The following is a 19,868-nucleotide window of genomic DNA, read 5'->3' as shown; positions in this document are numbered from 1 at the left end:
TATGACACATTCAGTCGCTTAAGAATCTGGCTGTAGAGCCAGAGGTTCGGAGTTCAATTCCCCACTGGGCCTCCTTGACAGGGACTCGGTCCATAGGGGTCTGGCCCAGCTCCACAGTTCCAATAAGATGACGACGACGACCATTTATGGACTGCTCTTCGATACTGCATTATGTTTTGTATTTATCTGGGCAGAGAAGGCGTACCTTGCATTCTTAGTGGCATCAGACCGCAGAATCTTCACGGCCACCAGCAGAGGGCGCCCCTTGCGCACATTGAACGGGAACTCCAAGCTGGGAAGGTCCTGAGGGTTTTCTACCTCACACAAATGAACCTTATGAGGAGAGAAAAAGACCCAGAGAATTACAAGAGGGAGGGAAAGAGGTATTGCTGGCAAGGAAGAAAGCCACTTTTCTCCACCTCCTGATCCTTCTGGGACAAACAGGAGGACCGCAACCTCACCCACTCCAGAAGTGTTGAAGTACAACGGTTAGACTACAACTCCCAGCCACAGGCCGTGCTGACTGGGAATCATGGGAGTTGTGGCCTAACACATATGGGGATACTATACTGGGGGACAATAACACATGTTGACACTTGAGGGGAAAATATTGTCAAGTTTCAGGCGTTCCACCAGTTCTCCTTCTATGGGCGTCGAGATGTTGCCCTCTTATTTCCTTGTGGGGACACAGCTTGAATATCTATGCTCCTGGCACAGCCTGTCCACACTAAGTGATAAAGGGAGTGTTTGATGCAAGAGTCTTCAAAGTAGAGATGTGAACCTCTACTAGTTTTGGCCTTGTAGGAATATTCACTTACCGCTCCTGTCAAGGATGGCAATTAACGTCCGCTGGCACTTTGTGCAAAACTGCACCATGCATGTACTCATGTAAAGAAGAGGCCAAGAAGAGGAGGACTGCGGCTCTACTTAAGAACTGGAAGCACTATATCCGTCATTTCCTTTTTAACGAATCAGCCTGATCTCATACTGTCTCCATAACGGGTCACCTCCCAGGCTCTCATGCCTTCCAGCCTCATTGCCTCAACCAGAGATTCCGAAGACCTGAGACTCGGAAGGCATGTTAACGCTGAGATCTATTATTTCACATCATATTAGTTTAAATGTGCATCTTCTTCCAGAGCCGGGGATGGTTGTACGGCTGGCTGAAGGATGGATGCCGGGAGTTGTGAGTCAAAATAAAATGAGCTTTCCTAAGCTCTGCTTTCTACCGAAACAAATCCAGGAAGTCTTTTTCTTAATCTCTTGGTGCAAAAGCGTGTCGCGCCGATGCCACTCACCTCTCCAAACTGCCCTTCCCCGAGCTTCTCCTTGAAAACGAGCCGCTCCCGGGGAAACTCGCCCAAGGCCATGTCCTTGCCGGTCAGGGCATCCACAGCAACGGCTGGCACAGCGTAAGTGTTTCCCCCAGTCACCCCCTGCAGGTTAATGATGTCAGCTTCTGCGTAATGGGGGACGTTGTTCTGGAAGCCCGGTTGGCTGCCGGCCATCTCAGGCTCCATGTAGTCAACCCCACATGCTGTAGAGGGAGAAGAGAATCTGGAATTGAGTCTACCTCTGTGGTTCACATTTTGCTCTACCCCCAAGCGTCTCTGAGAACATCGCAGCCCTCAAGAGTCAGCTGCACCTCAAGCTTCAGGCAAAAGGTACTCCTCTCAATTCTCAGTTTCTCCACCCTCAAACCCACTCCGTCCCCTCCAAAAGCTGCCACATCACAGAACCTGCAAAAGCTGGAGGTTAACCCCTTGTGTGAGCAAGAGCGGATTAGCCATGCAGAGGACAGACAAAGAGGGGAGAGGAACGTGGGGGACAGACGTGTCGGAGAAAGAGAGATGGAGGCAGACAGGGCTCCCCGGTAGGCGGGAGAGAAGCTGCAGAAGGCAGCAGCGGCGGGGTGGAGGGTGGGATGTTCCGATTTGCGTGGACTGCAGCCACCCTGATTTCCCAGTCCCGCGCCACCCAAGCTCGGCGCCCTCCTTACCATTGGTGTTGATGGGCTTAACCCGGTTGGGTGGCGGGAAAGCAGGCCTTCCCATAGGCTGGGCATAAGTGGCCAGGAAGAGATGGTAAGCCGGGTTGCTGAGCAGCAGAGCTGTCGGGAGAATGGGAGGGCGGGTGGGTGGGTGGGTGGGTGGAGAAGACAAACGGACGGATGAGGAACGGACAGACAGACAGACGGATGGATGGATGGAGAGACGCACACGAAAGGTAAGGCGTGACACAGAGAAGAGGTAGCACTTTAGGGATGCCTGTCCCCTTTTTAAAGGCCCCCTCATCCCAAACACACCAGCCAGAGACACAAACGCCACATGACAAGAAATGATGGGAAATCTCCCAACATTCGCACTTTGGACGGAAATCTAGGAGTCCTGGCTACTCCACTCATCACACCTTCACTCTCTCCCTAAAAAAATCCTCTGTTCCTGGAAAGGGTTCCTAAGAATTTCTGCTCATGGTTGTTGTGGGTTTTTCGGGCTCTTTGGCTGTCCTCTGAAGATGCCCATGGCCACAGAGACCGGCGAAACGTTAGGTAGAACAACCTTCAGAACATGGCCAAAGAGCCCGAAAAAACCACACCAACTATTAGATCCCAGTCGTGAAAGCCTTCGCGAAAATTTCTGCCCAATTTGTTCCTCCAGTTTCTGAATGACAAGGAAGCAAACTTTAAAAAAGAAAAGAAAAAAGATCAGGTGGCAGAAATGAGGCTTAGTTTAGGGGAGATGAATATTCGTAATCCAAATCCTACATGATTTTATGAATCCAAATAGTGTAGCTATTCTATTTTATGTCATTTTTGTCTTCTTTTTGTTTAATTTTGATGTGGTTTTTTATTTTTACATTTTTATTACATTTCGTAAACCATCCAGGTGCCACTGGTGAATGATGGTATGTTGATGATCTAATTAGTTTTAAAATGTTTTTGGGCTGTGCCACTTTATGCTAGAGGTAGAAAAGTCAAATGAGTTATCCTTCCTACATTTAAAACAAACAAACAAACCCCACCAAACTGTAGGCAGGCAATATAAAATAGGCACACATCAATGAAAGAAATAAAGTAAAGACGAGGGGGAGTAGTGTATTTTCTAACGGGAGAAAAACAAAATAGCATCCAATACCTTTACTTTCTCTTAGTTTCTCTTTATTTTTCATTCAATCCTTATTGGACATTTATCCATTTGCTTCCCTTCCCACTTTTCCTTATTCCTTAGTATCTAATTTCATTTTATTCTGGGAACAACAAAACTGGACAAAGCTCTATGTTCAGCAGTGTCATGGAATTAAAGTCCGTCCTATAAAGTGCACAGGAAGTGTTCCTTTAGGGAAGTGACCTTCATGTGAAATTTCTTCCTTATATGCAGAAAAGGAAGAAACTAAGGCCTGAAGTGCTCGTTTGGTACTTGCAGCGTGCTGCTTTTTCTAAAAGCAGATGAAACATTTAAAACCTGAACTACCTTTCTGCAATTTAGATCACTTTTGCTGAACTCGATTTTGCCAAACTGTTAAATCGCCCATTGTCTCTCGGACTGGAAAATATCTCCAGAGTTTTTTTTAAACACATTGAACAAAAACCAAGCGCCTTTCCTGACTCCTTCAGTTTCCTTTCTTCTCTCCTTCCGTAAGATCCACAATTCACAGCTTGCTTTCAGTTCACAACCAATCAATATAACTAGCGTACTGATAGGTAAAGGTAAAGGTTCCCCTTGACATTTAATCCAGTTGTGTCTGACTCTAAGGCGCGGTGCTCATCCCCGTTTCCAAGCCATAGAGCCAGCGTTTGTCCAAAGACAGTTTCCGTGGTCACGTGGCCAGCGCGACTAGACACGGAACGCTGTTACCTTCCCACCGAGGTGGTACCTATTTATCTACTTGCATTTTTATATGCTTTCGAACTGCTAGATTGGCAGGATCTGGGACAAGCGATGGGGCTCACTCCGTCACATGGATTCGATCTTACGACTGCTGGTCTTCTGACCCTGCAGCACAGAGGCTTCTGCGGTTTAACCCACAGCGCCACCACGCCCCAAACTGATACTGATACATGTAAGCAAAATATTTAAAAACCCCAAATGAATGATGTTGGCTGGTATAATCTTAGCCTTACATTTTTATATTGATTCTTCCACCTCTTTCCAGCTATCTACACATCAATCTGTGGAGCAAAGAGCCTGCCTTGTGCTACGTTTGTAGTCCAAGAACTGGGTAGCTCAGTGGTTGAGACATCTGGCTGAGGAGCCAAAGGTCAGGAGTTCGATTTGCTCCTTGTGCCTCTTTGACAAGGGATGGGCTCGATGATCCATAGGATCCTTTCCAGCTCCGCAGTTCTAATATCACCATCATCATTACAGTGGTGCCTCGCTTAACGAGCGCCTCGCTGAGCGATGAAATCGCTTAACGAGGGGCTCTGGGCCATCGCTGGAGCATTCGCTCAGCGATGGCCCCTATGGTGTTTTTTCGCTTTGCGATATTCGCTAAGCGATTTGCTTAGCGAATATCGCATAACGAAGCGGGGGAGAACAGCTGATCGGCGGTTCCAAAATGGCCGCCGGAAGGTCCACGCCACATTTTCGCGCCCTGCCCTCGCTTACCGAGGGCGCGAAAATGGCGGCGCTATGGAGGAACATCGCTTAACTGTGAGTTTTAAAGCCATAGGAACGCATGGCTTTTTAAATTCCGTTTAGCGATGTTTCGCTATAGCGAAGGTTAATCCGGAACGGATTAACCTCGCTATGCGAGGCACCACTGTATTATTATTCATGATAATTATAAGAACTGTTCAATAGCTCAGTGGTTTAGGGTTCTGGCTGCAGAACGAAGGGTTGCAGAGTTCGATCCACCACTCTACCTCCTTGACAGGGGCTGGACTCGATGATCCAGAGGGTCCCTTCCAGATCTGCAGTTCTAAGATGATGATGATGATGATGATGATGATGATAATTTTTTCAGCTGAGAAGTAGGTTGGGGTATCCATGTTTTTAGGAACCTGTGCATCTCTCTGTGGGTACATGCATTTTTTTTTTTACTGAACTGTAATGGTCAACAGTGTTTGTTCTCTATATTTTAAGCGATCGCTGCACAGTTTAACTCTTCAATTAATCAACTAAAGACTGAACTGGGGTGCCAACTTTCACCTCAAAGACCAATACACAAAAGGCTTAGTATCTAACGTGTTGGGGCTCTAGTTTGCCAGTGGTGAGGCTCACAGAAGGAATCTAGGAACTGTAACTCAAATTAGGCACTTTCCTGATTTTTACTCCTAAGAAGAAAAGGAGAAGGGGCCGTTTTCTTCCCAGAGGGTTCCATATAGAATTGTGGGGCAATCAAAGCATAATTCGCAACCTGATGGTCTCAAAAGCCGGGGTGTGAAAATTCAAAACCTTGCTACAGAGACAGTAGAAGCCCAGCCTCACAAGAAGAGCTGATCATCTCTCCCAGATGTGTAAAATCAATTTCTGGTCAATTTTCCTGCACCATCCATGAAGGAAGTGCGCTCAGCGCTTCAGGAAATGGAATTCATCCACAAAGGTTTGCTATTTGTTTAATATTTTAAACAAATTTAATATTGGAAGAGGTCCAATAAAATATATTACCTACTCTTGCATCTGTAGAATTGAATGTCACGTATTTTTCCATATTAAATTCCTTTCCTTTTTCCCCAAGGGCCTTTAAACATATTTTATTGAGAACTATGCATTGTAAAGGAAGAGTTTTCAGGATGTGAAGATACTTCAAATTCACAACTACAATGTGCTTTTTTCATTTTTTTTCTCCTCATTCCCTTCAGATGGAGCCTAACTGATCCCAGCCCAGCTTTATACAATACATAATAAGAAGGAGGGGAATCACAGAACCGTCACAATTTTCAGTGAAAGAAAATATACAAAGTAGGGGAGGTTTAAGGGGAATGGCTGACAGGGATTTTTATAGGCTTCTGAGGTCAGTTATAAGCCCAAGCGGGGTTGAATTTAACGACTTCATAAAATAAATCACTTAAAAGCTGGAAGGCTGGTCATTTACGAATACTGTAATGGCTGTCATTCTCTGTGACAGTCATTTCAAAAGCAGTCAGAGGCCCCAATAAGATGTCCTGCCTCACCGAATAAGCAGGTTTCTTGCCAAGCAACCTGCCTTTTTCAGGACAAAATGTGATCAGCAACATCCATCCACACCTAAGTGACTGGGCTGCCCTCTGAACTTCCATAAATATGCCACACCAGTGTGGAATTTTTATGCTGGGCCTAGAATCTGACATACCAAGAACGGCAGCTGTTGCTTAACCAGAAAGCAAATTCCTGAGATGAAAACTGGGCTTACTCCCATTTAAAGTATCCCTCCTGTGATCGACTGTGTTTCAGTTAATCAGGACCCAGGAAAAACATCAGAGGCCAAAGTTGCATAGCCAGGCTTCAAGTGTTAGCGCCACATTTCTGCTGTATCAATTATTTTAGGAGGCGGTGAGCACTCCAGTGCTGGAGGCATTCATAGGAAAACTGGACACCCCTCTGTCAGATCTGCTTTGATTTGGATTCCTGCCTTGAGCAGGGAGTTGGACCCGGTGGCCATATAGGCCCCTTCCAACTCCATTTTTCTATGATTCCGTCATCACCAGAAAGTATAAAATGGTGCCAGCCATGCTGCAGGTGGATTACAGTGTCCATTTCTGGATGCATCTTTTTTTCTTTTAAAAAAACTATACCGGCAGCCCAGCGCACCTTTTGAAAAGAGCAACAAGGATTATCACGGGTCTACAAAACCAAGTCTTATGATGAATAAGTAAAAAAAGCTGGGCATGGCTAGCCTGGAGAAGACAGGGTTGATGAGGAACATGACAATCGCCTTAGAAACATGCAAAGCAGCCTTAGACCAGTGGTCAGAGCACTGGCCTACGTAGCCCAGTATTTTCAGTTCTGATGGGCAAAGACTCTGGAGAGCATTGGGCAGGATTCTTCCCCAGTTCCACACAAAGATGCCAGAGACTAAATGAATGGGTCCTTCTAGATACAAAGCATCTACAAGCCCTCAAGCATACACACATAGATGGTAGAGCATGGTTTCCCTTCCCTCTTGGTCCAGCGGATGGAAATTATTAGGAAGCTGATTTTGGCTAAACAATATTCTATGAGAGATTTCTAAAGAGATGCTGTCTGGCAGTGGGAAAGGTTGCCTCAAGAGATATTAGGCTTGTTGAGGTTTTGAAGTACTAGCTGGCTGGCCCTCCACCAGCGATACTGCAGTTGCAAGATTCCTGCACTCAGCAGATAAACTACCGTATTTTTCGCTCCATAAGATGCACCTTTCCATAAGACGCACCAAATTTTTAGGAGAAGAAAACAGGAAAATATAATCTGTTTTCTTCGCTCCATAAGACGCGCAGACTTTCCACCACCCCATTTTGTGGGGGAAAAAGTGTCTTATGGTGCGAAAAATACGGTACATAAATTTCAAGGACTCTTCAGCTCCATGTGTCAATCATTCATTTCATTTATCTTATGTTGATATCCCTCCCCCCATATTCTCCAGTTCAAACAGGTATGATTCTTTTGCAAATCAACACAGTATTTGTTGTTGTTGTTGGTTTGCTTCCTTGTACCAAGTTATTTAGCTAGCTGGAGTGAGAACACAGGGAGCCAAGGATCAGGAATCTGAATTGCCACTCTACCTAGTAGGAGCAAAACCAGCCTGTACAGCCTTAGGCAAGCTGCACAGTCTCAGAGCAGCCTCCGACAACACAGAAAATCCTGGAAAGGATTTCCATAGGTCAGAATCAACATGATGACCCATAATTATTATGCCAAGTAATGCACTGTGCCTCTCCCTTTTTTATGTAGGGAAGGTGACACTAAATGTAGTCCTATGTTTAGGTGGACCCATCTTTAAATATATACAATGCAGGAAAAACCAAAACATGACAAGACAAATTATTTGTCCCTTGGGAAATAACGGCATGGGGTTTTTATGCTGGATCCGGACTCTGGCACAATTTTTACCATTCCCGTGTCTCCCTGCTAAATGTTAATTGAATAACTTGGTTTCAAATACAAGGAGCAACCATTTTGTAAGTAAATATCATGCAGATGTTACTGTAGTGTTATTTCATGAGCATGCTGGACTGTTATTTCATGAGCATTCACCAAAACATCTTTGGAAGAATATCTGCCCCTCGATGCCCCCATTCATGCTCTCTTGTTGTCCAACACTAGGGGATCCATAGCTATGATGCTCTCACTACTTACCTAATTCATCCACAAAGGAGTCAGACAGCTCTAACCCATACCTTGGAAAGGTTCCTTTTTGAACTACAAGTCCCAGAATCCTCCAGAATCTGAGGGATTCCAGCCTAGGTAGACCAAAAACGCCTCTTCCAAAATCCATCCAGTCTACAGAATTGTGCTGCTCCACCCCCCCCAAAAAAACCCCACAGACGTTGCCTCTCCATGCCTTTTCCAGTACCCCACTTGATCCATTTCCTTCCTTCCTCCTCTCCTGCCCGCTCCCCACTTAAGCCCCACTCCCTCCCGTAGTTCCACAGTCCACCCCCTCACCCGAGTTCTCGGTGCTGTGGGGCAGGTCGGGCAGTTTCATGCGGGCCCTGTTGGGCTCCTGGTATTCTGTCTCCCCAGAGTGGATACGCTCGTAGCGGTTGGAGTGCCGGTGGGAGCCCATGGTGTTGTTGATGACGATGGTGTCGGTCGGGGCAGAGAGGTGAACAGTGAGGTCATCGTCAGAGATTCGGCGTTGCGCCTACATACCGGGGAATGGCAGGGAAGATAGATACAAAGGTGAAGGTTGATGGCATCTCATCTCCAAGACTCTCAGGAAATCCAGGAAAAACTCAATGTATCCCCTTTATCTTTCCCTCTTCCATCCTCAAGATCCTTCTAGAATGAAGAAACCAAGGCTCTCCCTAAGTTTAACCTGGTTACTCCTAAATCGTATTCTTAGGAATGGCTAGGGAAGTGAAAGGTTTCCCTTATCACCTGCCAACTGAGCCTTCTAGCTGGAGATCCCAGATTCCTTCCCTTCCACCTTCCCCTCCCCTCCCTTTCCTTTTATTTTGGGGATACTGAAGTGGGCTCCAGACTGCATTTTGCCCACCCCTTGCTTTACACAGATGTCAGTTTCAAAGTGCCCCGTTCTCAAACAGTGGGGCCACCTTCAATCTGGTCCTGAACCCGCGGAAATCCTTGCAGCATCTTTCCCCAGGTCCACCTTGGCTTACCTTTCCCAAGATCTTTTGCCAATATTGCCTCCAAAGGATGAGGAAGATCACGACCAACAGAAGCAGGATGATGGCTACCAGGCATCCAATCAGGATGGAGGTGTTGCTGTTATCATCCTTGGCAATGGGCTGGCCTGATTTTGGTTCCCCTTGAATTTCAGGACCTTAAAGGGAGAGAAACATAGGGAGGAAATGTCTAGGTGTGGCCCCCAAGCTACGACATTTCAAAACCACTGATGCTCTATAGAAGAATGGCAGCAAACCAGGCGTTATGCAGTGGTCGTATCATATGTATGACTCACCTTGGATGGTGAGGTTTGAGCTGACATCATTCTTTTCATTCACTGGAGATCCCAGGGCTGTGGAGATGGGGGTGTTACGACCTGAAGGACGCGGGAGGGGCACTCCTGGAGGCCGGCGGGTTGATGAGGAGAGAGGAGGATCATCGACAATGTCTGGAAAGTAAGGAATCAATAAGCTGAATAAAAAAGCAGGAAAGAGAATGGACATAACAATAATATACACATACAGTGGTGCCTCGCAAGACGATGATAATTCGTTCCGCGAAAATCGTCTTGCGAAAACATCGTCTTGCGAAATGTGGTTCCCTATTGGAATGCATTGAAATCTATTTAATGCGTTCCAATGGGGAAAAAACAGTCTTTGCGAAGCATCGGTCTAAAAAAAAAACCCGTCTTGCGAAGCATAGACCCAAACATCACGAAAATTGTCCATAGGAAAAACCGTCTTGTGAAGCGCAACAGCGATTGCAAAAACCTATCGTCTTGCGGACTAATCGTCCCGCAAGGCAATCGTCTTGCGAGGCACCACTGTATATGGAAGAGGAACAGGTAAAGCATAGGCTCAAATCCTTCCCTTCTACTCTTCCACTACTCTTTTTAAGGAACAGTAATGAGAAAAAGCAGGATCATATGAACAGAACAGTGGAATAAGCCATCCGATGTCTGGGAAGCCCAATCCCCAGTGTCTCTGCTATAAAGCAACTGGAGATGAAGGACACTTGAAAGCAGGGAGCACAGAGTGACCGGGGGGGGGGGGGTTACTCTGCCCCCTCCCACCCTCTGCTTTCCCCCCAACCAAGCTTTCCTCTGATAAAAATGACTCAACATCTCACTGCAGTGTTGGCTATAAGAAGGGGCACATAGGCCACCCAGATATGCAAGAGCTTCCAAACATCATGAATGAACGAATGGGAGGGAGGGAGGCTTTTATTAATTCATAAATCACAAATTTATGGGTTAGTGAAAACTACAGGTATCAATCCCATGCAATGGAATTATCCCTCTGTCAACTCTGAACGATGGATCTTTGAAGCACCATCAGCTCAAACGTCTAATTTAATTGGAAAAACTGCCTCTGGGCAAAAAGCACATATGCAGCCTATACCTTCTGAATCCGTCCTTTTGATCCATCTCATCCGTCCTAGATGGTGCCCTCCAGACATCCTTTGACTACAACTCCCATCCTCCTTAGCCAGCACAGTAAGAAATGGCTAGCTTGTTCTCATGAATGAAGGCTTTCTCATTAACTGGGGAGGGAGGGAGGAGGAGGTGTCCCAGCCCTACCATTCAGCGATTCTTTGTAATGAAGGACATCAAGGATCAAGCCTTTTGCACACAAAACACAACCCCCCCTTCAGAACCCTGTTTTTTATTTTGGCCCACAGTTCCCAGAATTCTCTAGGCAACGTTTTTCCTCCCCCCCCCCCCCCGTACTTTGTCCCGATCGTCTTGCTTTACCCTTCAGACCTACAGTCTACCCCCCGCAACCAGCTCCAACTCACCGGAGAGAAAGGCTATTTCACTGAAGAGCATCCACTCGCTGGCAAAGTGAAAATGGCACTGGATGAACAAGGCCAGTCGCCCCTCGAGAGGCACCGTCAGGGTCCGTGCGCTCGGGTTCTTCACGTCCACGGCAAGCTGCAGCGAGACAGGGGTGGCCTCCCAGGCTGTGGCCAGGCTGCGCTTGAAGAGACAGTCCACCTGCCGGAAGATGCTCACCCCATGGGTGTGCATGTTGTTACAGTGGACCTGGGAGGAGGTGTCAGGGTGACACGGAAAAGAGACACAAACGAAAGAGAAATTCTTGAACAAGCTCATCTCTCTACTGTAAAGTGCCCCATGTGCTTCTGATTTTATGTGCCTGAGCCCATAACAACCAAGAGCTGAAAATTAATTCATTGGTGCTAAACATTAGCCTATAAAGAGATTAATCCATTGTTGCTACAACTGAAATCAGGCAACAAGTAATTCATTGAATTAGTGTCATCAATTCCTTAATTAAATTGTTTGGTTACAACAAACAATGGTCAGAATCTCAATCACTCATCAATGCTGGCCTAAGTCAAATGGTGTAAAATCAGCCATTCTCAAACACAATATGACAGAAAGAAAGACAGGCCGGATCAGGACTGTGTATGTCACACAATGAACCTTACACACCTGTGTGAAGAATTATTTCCAGTCTGTAAGGTAAAGGTTCCCGTTGACATTGTTTTTAGTCCAGTCGTGTCCGACTCTAGAGGGCGGTGCTCATCCCGTTTTTCAAGCCTCAGAGCCAGTGCTTGTCCGAAGACAGTTTCCATTGTCACGTGGCCAGCGTGACTAGGGAACACCATTTTACCTTCCCACCGAGATGGTACCTATTTATCTACTCGCATTTACATGCTTTCGAACCGCTAGGTTGGTGGGAGCTGGGACAAGCGATGGGAGTTCACTCCGTAGCATGGATTCGATCTTACGACTGCTTGGTCTTCTGACCCTGCAGCACAGAGGCTTCTGCAGTTTAGCCTGCAGCGCCACCAAATGTGCCACAGGCACCCACTGAGAATGGGAAATTCATGGTTCTTTTCCTTGTTACATGCCAGTTGTGAGACCTGAAGCACAACTCAATGGCAATTTGCTGCTGTTGTTTATATTGTTGGACTACCTCTGTTCACACAAATGAAAGAAGTTAGGCACTTTACCGAGAATGCCATATGCACTGTTATCATGGACTACGGGAGCCCATTTGTTATTAACTCCTTCAATAGTGCTGTTTTTCTCCACTTTGTCATTGCCTTTCCCATTTTTTTTCTCACATGGAACTACAGATCCTATGATACAGGTGGTGGTCCCACAACATATGAAAATTATTAGGTTAGAAAAAGATGTGTGTCCTCACATAGGCTCTCGTCTCTCATTCCACAGGGAACAAGACGAACACAGCTAATGTGCATCCTTTCCATAATGCAAGTTAAAATCTGTAGAGAGCCAATCTTTTCTTTGACTCCTTTCAAGCACACATCTCTAGCCGGACACTCTACAAGCATCACTTGGAAATACGGACTTGACAACATGATGCTTAGCTCCCTTCTTCCTAAGTCTTATAGTCTGCAATCCTACATACGTACATCCAGAAACTCAGCCCGCTGGCTAGGCTGCCTAGGGCTTCTAAGAGTTTGTGGTCCAGAATCAATTCTCTAGAGGCAGGGTATGAGCGCCTCCTTTTGAGGAAGGAGGAGTGTATGAGCAACTAATTTAACTCACAAAAAATATGTTGGCCATCCTTTTAAACAGGGACATGTAGAGGCCCTCGAGCTCACTTCATGCTTAAATGAAGGGTGCACGGTTCAGGACGAACCTACCCTGTAGGTGTACCTGCTTTTACCTTTCAAGAAGCCAGAGCAGCTTCCTAAGGCAGCCACTGGGAAGAGAGTGAGTGAGGGACTTTAAAAGGGCAATGGGCAAGCTTCTCTTTCAGTCTCTCTTAAAATGGCAACAAGGGGGGTCTTCTGCATGCTGCTTCCATCCATTCTCTCTGCACCTGCTTCTAGAACTGAAATCAGTGGTGCTACAGCCATAATTCCACAATTCAAATGATAAATTTGCAGCACAAAAGGCAATGAAAGTTCACTCTTAAAATACAGTACTCTTCCTGCATTTTTCCCCCCTTTCTCTTTCTTACTTCTAAGTGTGACATAAAAATACAGTACTGGATTTAATAGGACAGATCCATAGATGTGTCATTCTGCCTCATTAATGTCTCTGGGCTCTTGGCTCAGTCATCCCGGAAACACATAAATACCCCTCATTTTCTTCGTTTTGACATGCATGTCCAAGGATGGTGCACTCTTCTGCTTTCTAAGCATTATTTTTAAAGTGCTAGCTAAAGTGTTTTTCTTAACATTTGGTAGAAAGAATAGCAACACATTTTTCCTCCAGACTCCGCACCCAACCCAACATTATAGCGCTATTCGGGGCACAGACACCAAACATGAAACAGGACAAAAAGGAATGCATGGGAGCATCCCTACCAACTGGACGCTGCCATCTTTCACTGCCTATAAACATGAAGCAAACCTATTACACCTGGCCATACACATTTTTATTCCTTTCCCAATCACTCATGGGATTGCCTCAGTCTGAAGCGGATGCTTTCTCTGTGTGTACCACTTTCCTCCCCAGTCAGAAACTATCACTTTCTTGTTGGCTTTATCTTTAATCAGAGGAAAGCACCATTCAGACCAAGCGGATGGCATGTTAACTGGGAGGGTACAATTGGCCCTTGCTCTACCATGCCAAAAATGCTGGGATATATTTATTTTTGTACAGACTATGTGAGTGCCGTTCACTGTATTTTGGACACTCACTGTTCTGGATTTTAAATATATATATATAGGTATAAGCTTTAGAATCAGCCTTCTTCCATTAACTACAGTGGTGCCTCGCTTAGCGAGGTTAATCCGTTCCGGATTAACCCTTGCTCAGCGAATCCATCGTTAAGTGAAACAAAAAAGTCCATAGGAACGTATTAAAACTGATTTAATACGTTCCTATGGACTTAAAACTCACCGTTCTGCGAGTTTTGTCCATTGCAGCAACCATTTTGGATGCCTCGTTAGCGAGGCAAAACAGCGGTTGCCATTTTGTTTTAGCGGCGGCCATTTTGGAACCGCCGATCAACTGTTCGCTATGCTTTGATCGCGTCCGCGCGATCATCGCATAGCGAAAAAAGCCCATAGGGGCCATCGCTGAGCGAACGCTCCAGCGATGGCCCGGGACCCATCGTTGTGCGGATTCATCGCATAGCGAAGCGTTCGCTATGCAAGGCACCACTGTATATCTATCTTTCATTCCCTCAGGAGCTAATGTTATTCATAACTTCCTTTCCTTAATCTTGAAAACCAAGAGTGCCATTTTTCTACAAGACTAATTCTCTACCTCTGGCATTCTCTTTCGACCCAATGGATCTCTCCAGACAAACGCTCAACTATTCCCCCCGTTACCTTCATGTAGGTAAAGGTTCGGAGTTGATCAAACTCAAACTCCATCTCGACAAAGCCGTCGGGGAAAGAGCTGTTCCTCCAGCCCACGTAGTCGTACCCTGGCCAAACCCGCAGCTCTTTGGTCTGGGTGAAATCGTCCAGGCCTACCACCCCATCGGTCAGCTGGCCAAGGCCCCCAAAGTGCAACCTGGGGTTAGAAAGAAAGCAGAGTTACGAAGCCATGAACAAGGTGGGTCCAGGGAGAACCACTGGGTTTTCACATCTGGCTCAAACCAAGGCACCTGTCAGAGGTAATACAGACTATTTCCATAGAGCACACCTATCAAGGGGCTGAACCTCAGAAGATGCTACCTTTGCCACTGGAAAGTCACAAAAATATTCCCGGCAGCAACATGGTTTCTAAGCCACAGGCCTGAGGAAGGAGATTTAGCTCCCAGTAACTAAACACCCAACAAGCTAATTAGCAAGATACAGAAGTGAGGAAAGCTGCTCCTAGGATGAACAAGCACATTTTACCTCTTAAAGGAACTCTGCTTTTAACGATGTGCTAACTGTACCATTCAGTTCAACCCTATAGGTTCATCCCGTGAAGCTGTCGGTCATCTAGGGGCTACACCGGTCTCACTCCAACCCAGCAGAAGCTTCAGTGAAAAAAACAAGGTTCTGCCCCTACTGCAATTTCTGACTCAGTCCAAGTCTGTCCCTCTAACCACTACACCTAGCCACTGACGTAAAGGACAGGCCTGTGTTCAAATCCCTGTTCAGCCATGGAAACTCACTGGGAATGTGGAACTGGAAAACTCACTCCTTAAATATCTCTCTTAAGAGTTGCTACAAGTCAGTTCCAACTTAACAGCACGTAATAGTGGGGTGAATCTCTACGGTGCAGGAAGGTAAAAGAAAGCCATTCTACACCAGAGAGTTTTGCAGACCAACAGGGCAGATTTTACAATTTTGCAAGCGGATGTTTCAGACCAGAATTATCATACGGGAGAGTGACCCAGAATGCAACAACAGGGTTAGGTGCACATATTTACTCACTTGTGGATAGTGTGTCCATCGTACGTGGAGTCGTTCAAGGAGACAGGTTCTGGAGCCAGGGGCATGACATGGCCCAGTGGGGCTGTGTACGACTGAAGGCCATCTGCGAGAAGAGACAGGGGATGTTTTTATTTACCTCAGAAATCACTTTACCACCATTTTTAAATTTTTCCATGAATATCTATATGGTCCTCAGAGACATTATGGGAGACAGAGATGGTCCTGGAAGCCGGAATTTTGCTTTGAAGCATGCCAAGCTCCCGGGTATATTTAATTTTTAAAAATCATGAAATCTTGTGGGAACCAAAAGAGGTTTCTGAGGGTATGAGCCAAAGATTGGGAGTTCAATCCCCCCCCCGTGTCTCCTGGGGAGAGGCTGGACTTGATGATCCATGGGGACCCTCCCAGCTCAGTGGCAACTGTGGTGTTGTGGTTGTGGTCCACAGGTACCACGTTGGAACCTTCTGCTCATTACTTCATACTGGCTCTAACTTAAATTGTAGGGTAGGGTAAAAAAATGGTGCAAAAAAGGGACTTACTCACCTTTCCAGACACAGCCATACAGCTCCACACGCAGGCAGATGCTCATGACACGGTCTGCTCGTGGGTAGAAGCGGACGTATCGAGCAATGACTGGTGGGCCCAGATCCTTCAGGACCACATCCTTTGTGTTTTCATTACCCGAAATCACCTAGGAGACAGAGTAGTGAAAAGGAATGGTTTTGAGTTCCTTTCCTATGAACCTCAGCAGTAACTGGCCATTCCCAGTCTGAACACTGAGTAAAGACAGGATACAGCAGTCTAAAAAAAGGAAATGGAGTTTTCTCTTATTACTGTGTCTGGAAAATGGTATATAATACAACAGTTTTGCCTTGTCACACTAGCAAAACTCTTCATTTACTAACAGGTAAGACCAGTCCCTGCTGAATGATAAGCCTGTTTATTTTTTAAAGTTATTTTTTTTAAAAAAAATTAAAGTAGTTCAGTTCTACTTTTGTGATTGGAAAAGGAACTAATTACAACTCATTACAGGTCTGTAACTATTTCCTTCTGATTGCAACAGTAACCAGCTACTTTTAACAACTTTAAAGGTCGCTTCCCGAGCTGTGCTTCAGAGAGAGGAGGCTAACAAGAACGAAAAGGCCTCTTTACCGATCCTTCATGCAAAAAAAAATCCACATAGAAAATAACCATGTCAGCAAGACAGGGTGTACTAGCCTAGCTGGGCTGCCCAGAAACAGTGATCCAGTAATATGCACAAGTTTTCATGGTCTCCAAGAGTCTCAAAGACCAACAGAATAAAAAAAGAGTATAAATGAAGACAGTCCTTCTGTTGGAACATTTGCAACCTCGCATGCTGCATTTAGTAGGATTGGCTGGGAGGGCCCTTTCTGGGTTGGGATAACTGTCAATCTATCCAGCCATAAGTAACTAATTCCTCTCTGCCTCTGAATTCAAAGACAGCCCTGCTTCTCTGCTCAGTGCTTTCCCCCCTCTCTTTAGTCTTTTGAAAGCTATGAATCTGTTGTAGTTGTTGCTGTAAGCAAAGTCTTCCCCCCACCACAATCACAAGTAAAGAAAATGGTTTTTTATTCTAGTATTACCGCATTTTTCGCACCATAAGATGCACTTTTCCCCCACAAAACAGGGGGGTGGGAAGTCTGTGCGTCTTATGGAGCGAAGAAAACAGATTATATTTCCCTGTTTTCTTCTTCTAAAAATTGGTGCGTCTTATGGAAAGGTGCGTCTTATGGAGCGAAAAATACGGTAATTAGAGTAAGGTATTGAGACTGTAAGTGCCAGATAATGGGAAAAGCGGAGGACTAATCTGGGGGTTCTTCTGCTGTGAATCCCTGAACTTCTGCTGCACCACTAAAGGAATTTAATCAAAAATTAAAAACACGGCAACACATTGTTCCACCTTTATCAAAGCATAGGTGACCTCCTTTCCCTTCCTCTGTCTTCTCAGAGAATCCCAAGGCCATCGGTGTTTAATTCTAGCATGTTTCTAGCCCTCATGAGATTGGAGGAAACCTCTTCAAATCTCAGCGGCTGTCTTCACTTGGGCCAAGTCCGGGCTCCTCTTGCTTACCTCGTTACCCCACCGGTCACGCCAAGGCATCCAGCGGTGCCCATCGCGGCTGTAATGGAGTCGGTAGGCACGGGCAAACTCCTTGCCATGGCCACTGGCATGCCGACCTTGCGTCCCCACCAAGGTTAAGAAGTGGAGACGACCGAGGTCAATCTCCAGGTACTCGGCATCGTTGGGATAAACGGGCCCTGCAGGACACCAGGCGCCGTCCCCCTCATTTAACCCTAACCTGAAAAGCAAGGAAGGTGGATGAAAGACAACTATTTTATATACATTTACATAAATCATGTGTACAAGAGGATATTTCTTCCCTGTGACATTTGAGTTCCTTTTTGAATCTCTGGCACCCTGTTAATATTTAATCACTGATCATTAGGAGGGGAATGCTTTGGACAGGACTTTGTCATGCCACGGAGAACTCTGGTCGAAACAGTCTTGGTTGGCCTTGAAGACTATAAAGGAAAGAAAGTAATTTAGGCTACATGGGTGGAAACGGTCCATAGCGCAAGAATTTTCTAGGGTGAAAGAAAACAAAAGATTACAGTGGCACTTTGTGGGTTATGTATCTCCTGGACATCTGCAAGCATACTATAAAACTGGAAAAATCAGTATTATTGGGTACAAAATAAGTTTTTGTTTTAAAAATTTTAAATAACCTTATTTATGGCAGAGCTGGAAGGGACTTTATTGATCATCAAGTTCAGCTAAACATCACATTTCTAGTTCTTGTAGTAAGAGCAAACAAAGCCCTGTGAAATCTTAAAAGCGGGCATGTGTACAAATATCTACAAGATTGCTAATTGAAAGAGTGAGACTTCTACCTCTATATAACATTTTACTCATCTCCATGGTTAAAGAGAGCTGAAGAATATACATTAGGAGCCCCCCCCCCCATATCCAGGATATCAGTATCCACTGATTCACTTATTCATGGTATGACCATATTAAAAATATTAGAAAGAAAAATCCTAGAAATACATATTTCTAGATTAAATTACCAGAACTGGCCACTAGAGGGACCAGTGACCATGATATGTATAATAAGGTACAGGTAAAGGTTCCACTTCACATTTAGTCCAGTCCTGTCTGACTCTAGGGGACAGTGGTCATCCCCATTTCCAAGCCATAGAGCCAGCGTTTGCACAAAGACAGTTTCCGTGGTCACATGGCCAGCACGACTAGACACAGAACACCATTACCTTCCTACTGAGGTGGTACCTATTTATCTACTTGCATTTTTACATGCTTTTGAACTGCTAGGTTGGCAGGAGCTGGGACAAGCGACGGGGGCTCACTCCGTTGTGTGGATTCGATCTTACGACTGCCGGTCTTCTGACCTTGCAGCCCAGAGGCTTCTGCGGTTTAACCCGCAGTGCCACCACGTCCTATGATATGTATAGTGCTTGCTATAATCTGCATTTTTCAGGATCCATGGCAGGGGGAAGGCTTCGAACCAATCCTCCACAGATCCTACTCTATTTAAAAAAACCAATGAAACATATGTGATTATGCACATTAACTTCATTTTCATAGTTCAGATGTTAATGGTGGGTAGGTCTTTTTAATCTTTTAAAAAAATTATTTTAACACATGGATACAAGCCCGACTAGTCAGGTATTACGTTTAGGGTCCAAAAGTGATCCTCACCTGCTGTGTTTAGCAGCCGTTGACTCAGACCAAGAGCTGGAAGCCGAGAGAGCCTCGTCAGGGATGGTGCGATCTTGCATGCCCAATGCATAGCGGCACTTAGCTGTCAGGGCAAGAAAAACGATAGGACATGAAGAGCTTTTTCTGCCATGAAGACATTTCTGAAGAAGAAACTGTGTTAACTTGTCTCAAGATGTCGGCACAAGAAGAAGCTGTGTTAGCTTGTCTCAAGATGTCGGCAAAAGTAAAAGGGGAAAAGAAAAAGGGAAACAGCAAAATAATTATATCACTTTGAAGACTATAAGATCTAAATTTTAATGACTAAGAGATTTGATAAATAATCTATTCCAATCAAACGATATAACAAGTTGGTATATAAATAAATCTATCAGTCTTTAAAGTGCTACAATATTGTGCTTTTTCCCCTTTCCTTTCCCCCCTTAATTTTTGCAAAAAAATTGAAGAAGATCTTTTTGTCATCTCTAGTACAGTCCTCATCTTTTCACAGCCACCACATCAGGCTTATCCAGTGTAACTTTACCTTCCTGGATTTCAGCCCCTGAATC

At 45.4% G+C, this 19,868-nt stretch overlaps 1 protein-coding gene across 7 annotated transcripts in view; it reads right to left on the bottom strand.

Annotated features, from left to right (window-relative positions):
• The window catches only part of DDR1 (discoidin domain receptor tyrosine kinase 1), a 69,390-nt gene that overhangs the window by 10,676 nt on the left and 38,846 nt on the right, over positions 1–19,868 (bottom strand). For 6 of the 7 annotated variants that reach the window (XM_020814097.3, XM_072989115.2, XM_072989114.2 and 3 more), the window contains exons 3-14: positions 19,303–19,405; positions 17,656–17,884; positions 16,107–16,254; positions 15,564–15,666; positions 14,523–14,709; positions 11,040–11,286; positions 9,538–9,690; positions 9,236–9,399; positions 8,559–8,757; positions 2,000–2,110; positions 1,299–1,537; positions 206–333 (exon numbers count right to left, since the gene is read on the bottom strand). In XM_020814097.3, the coding sequence (XP_020669756.3) occupies positions 206–333; positions 1,299–1,537; positions 2,000–2,110; positions 8,559–8,757; positions 9,236–9,399; positions 9,538–9,690; positions 11,040–11,286; positions 14,523–14,709; positions 15,564–15,666; positions 16,107–16,254; positions 17,656–17,884; positions 19,303–19,405 (2,011 nt within the window). The remainder of the gene's footprint in view (positions 1–205; positions 334–1,298; positions 1,538–1,999; positions 2,111–8,558; positions 8,758–9,235; positions 9,400–9,537; positions 9,691–11,039; positions 11,287–14,522; positions 14,710–15,563; positions 15,667–16,106; positions 16,255–17,655; positions 17,885–19,302; positions 19,406–19,868) is intronic. The other variant, XM_020814103.3, reaches the window with a different exon arrangement.

This window comes from Pogona vitticeps, chromosome 2 (genome assembly GCF_051106095.1).
Source record: "Pogona vitticeps strain Pit_001003342236 chromosome 2, PviZW2.1, whole genome shotgun sequence".
NCBI lineage: Eukaryota > Metazoa > Chordata > Lepidosauria > Squamata > Agamidae > Pogona > Pogona vitticeps.
Note: the sequence above shows the minus strand (reverse complement) of the source record. Positions and strands in the feature narration are given on the sequence as shown.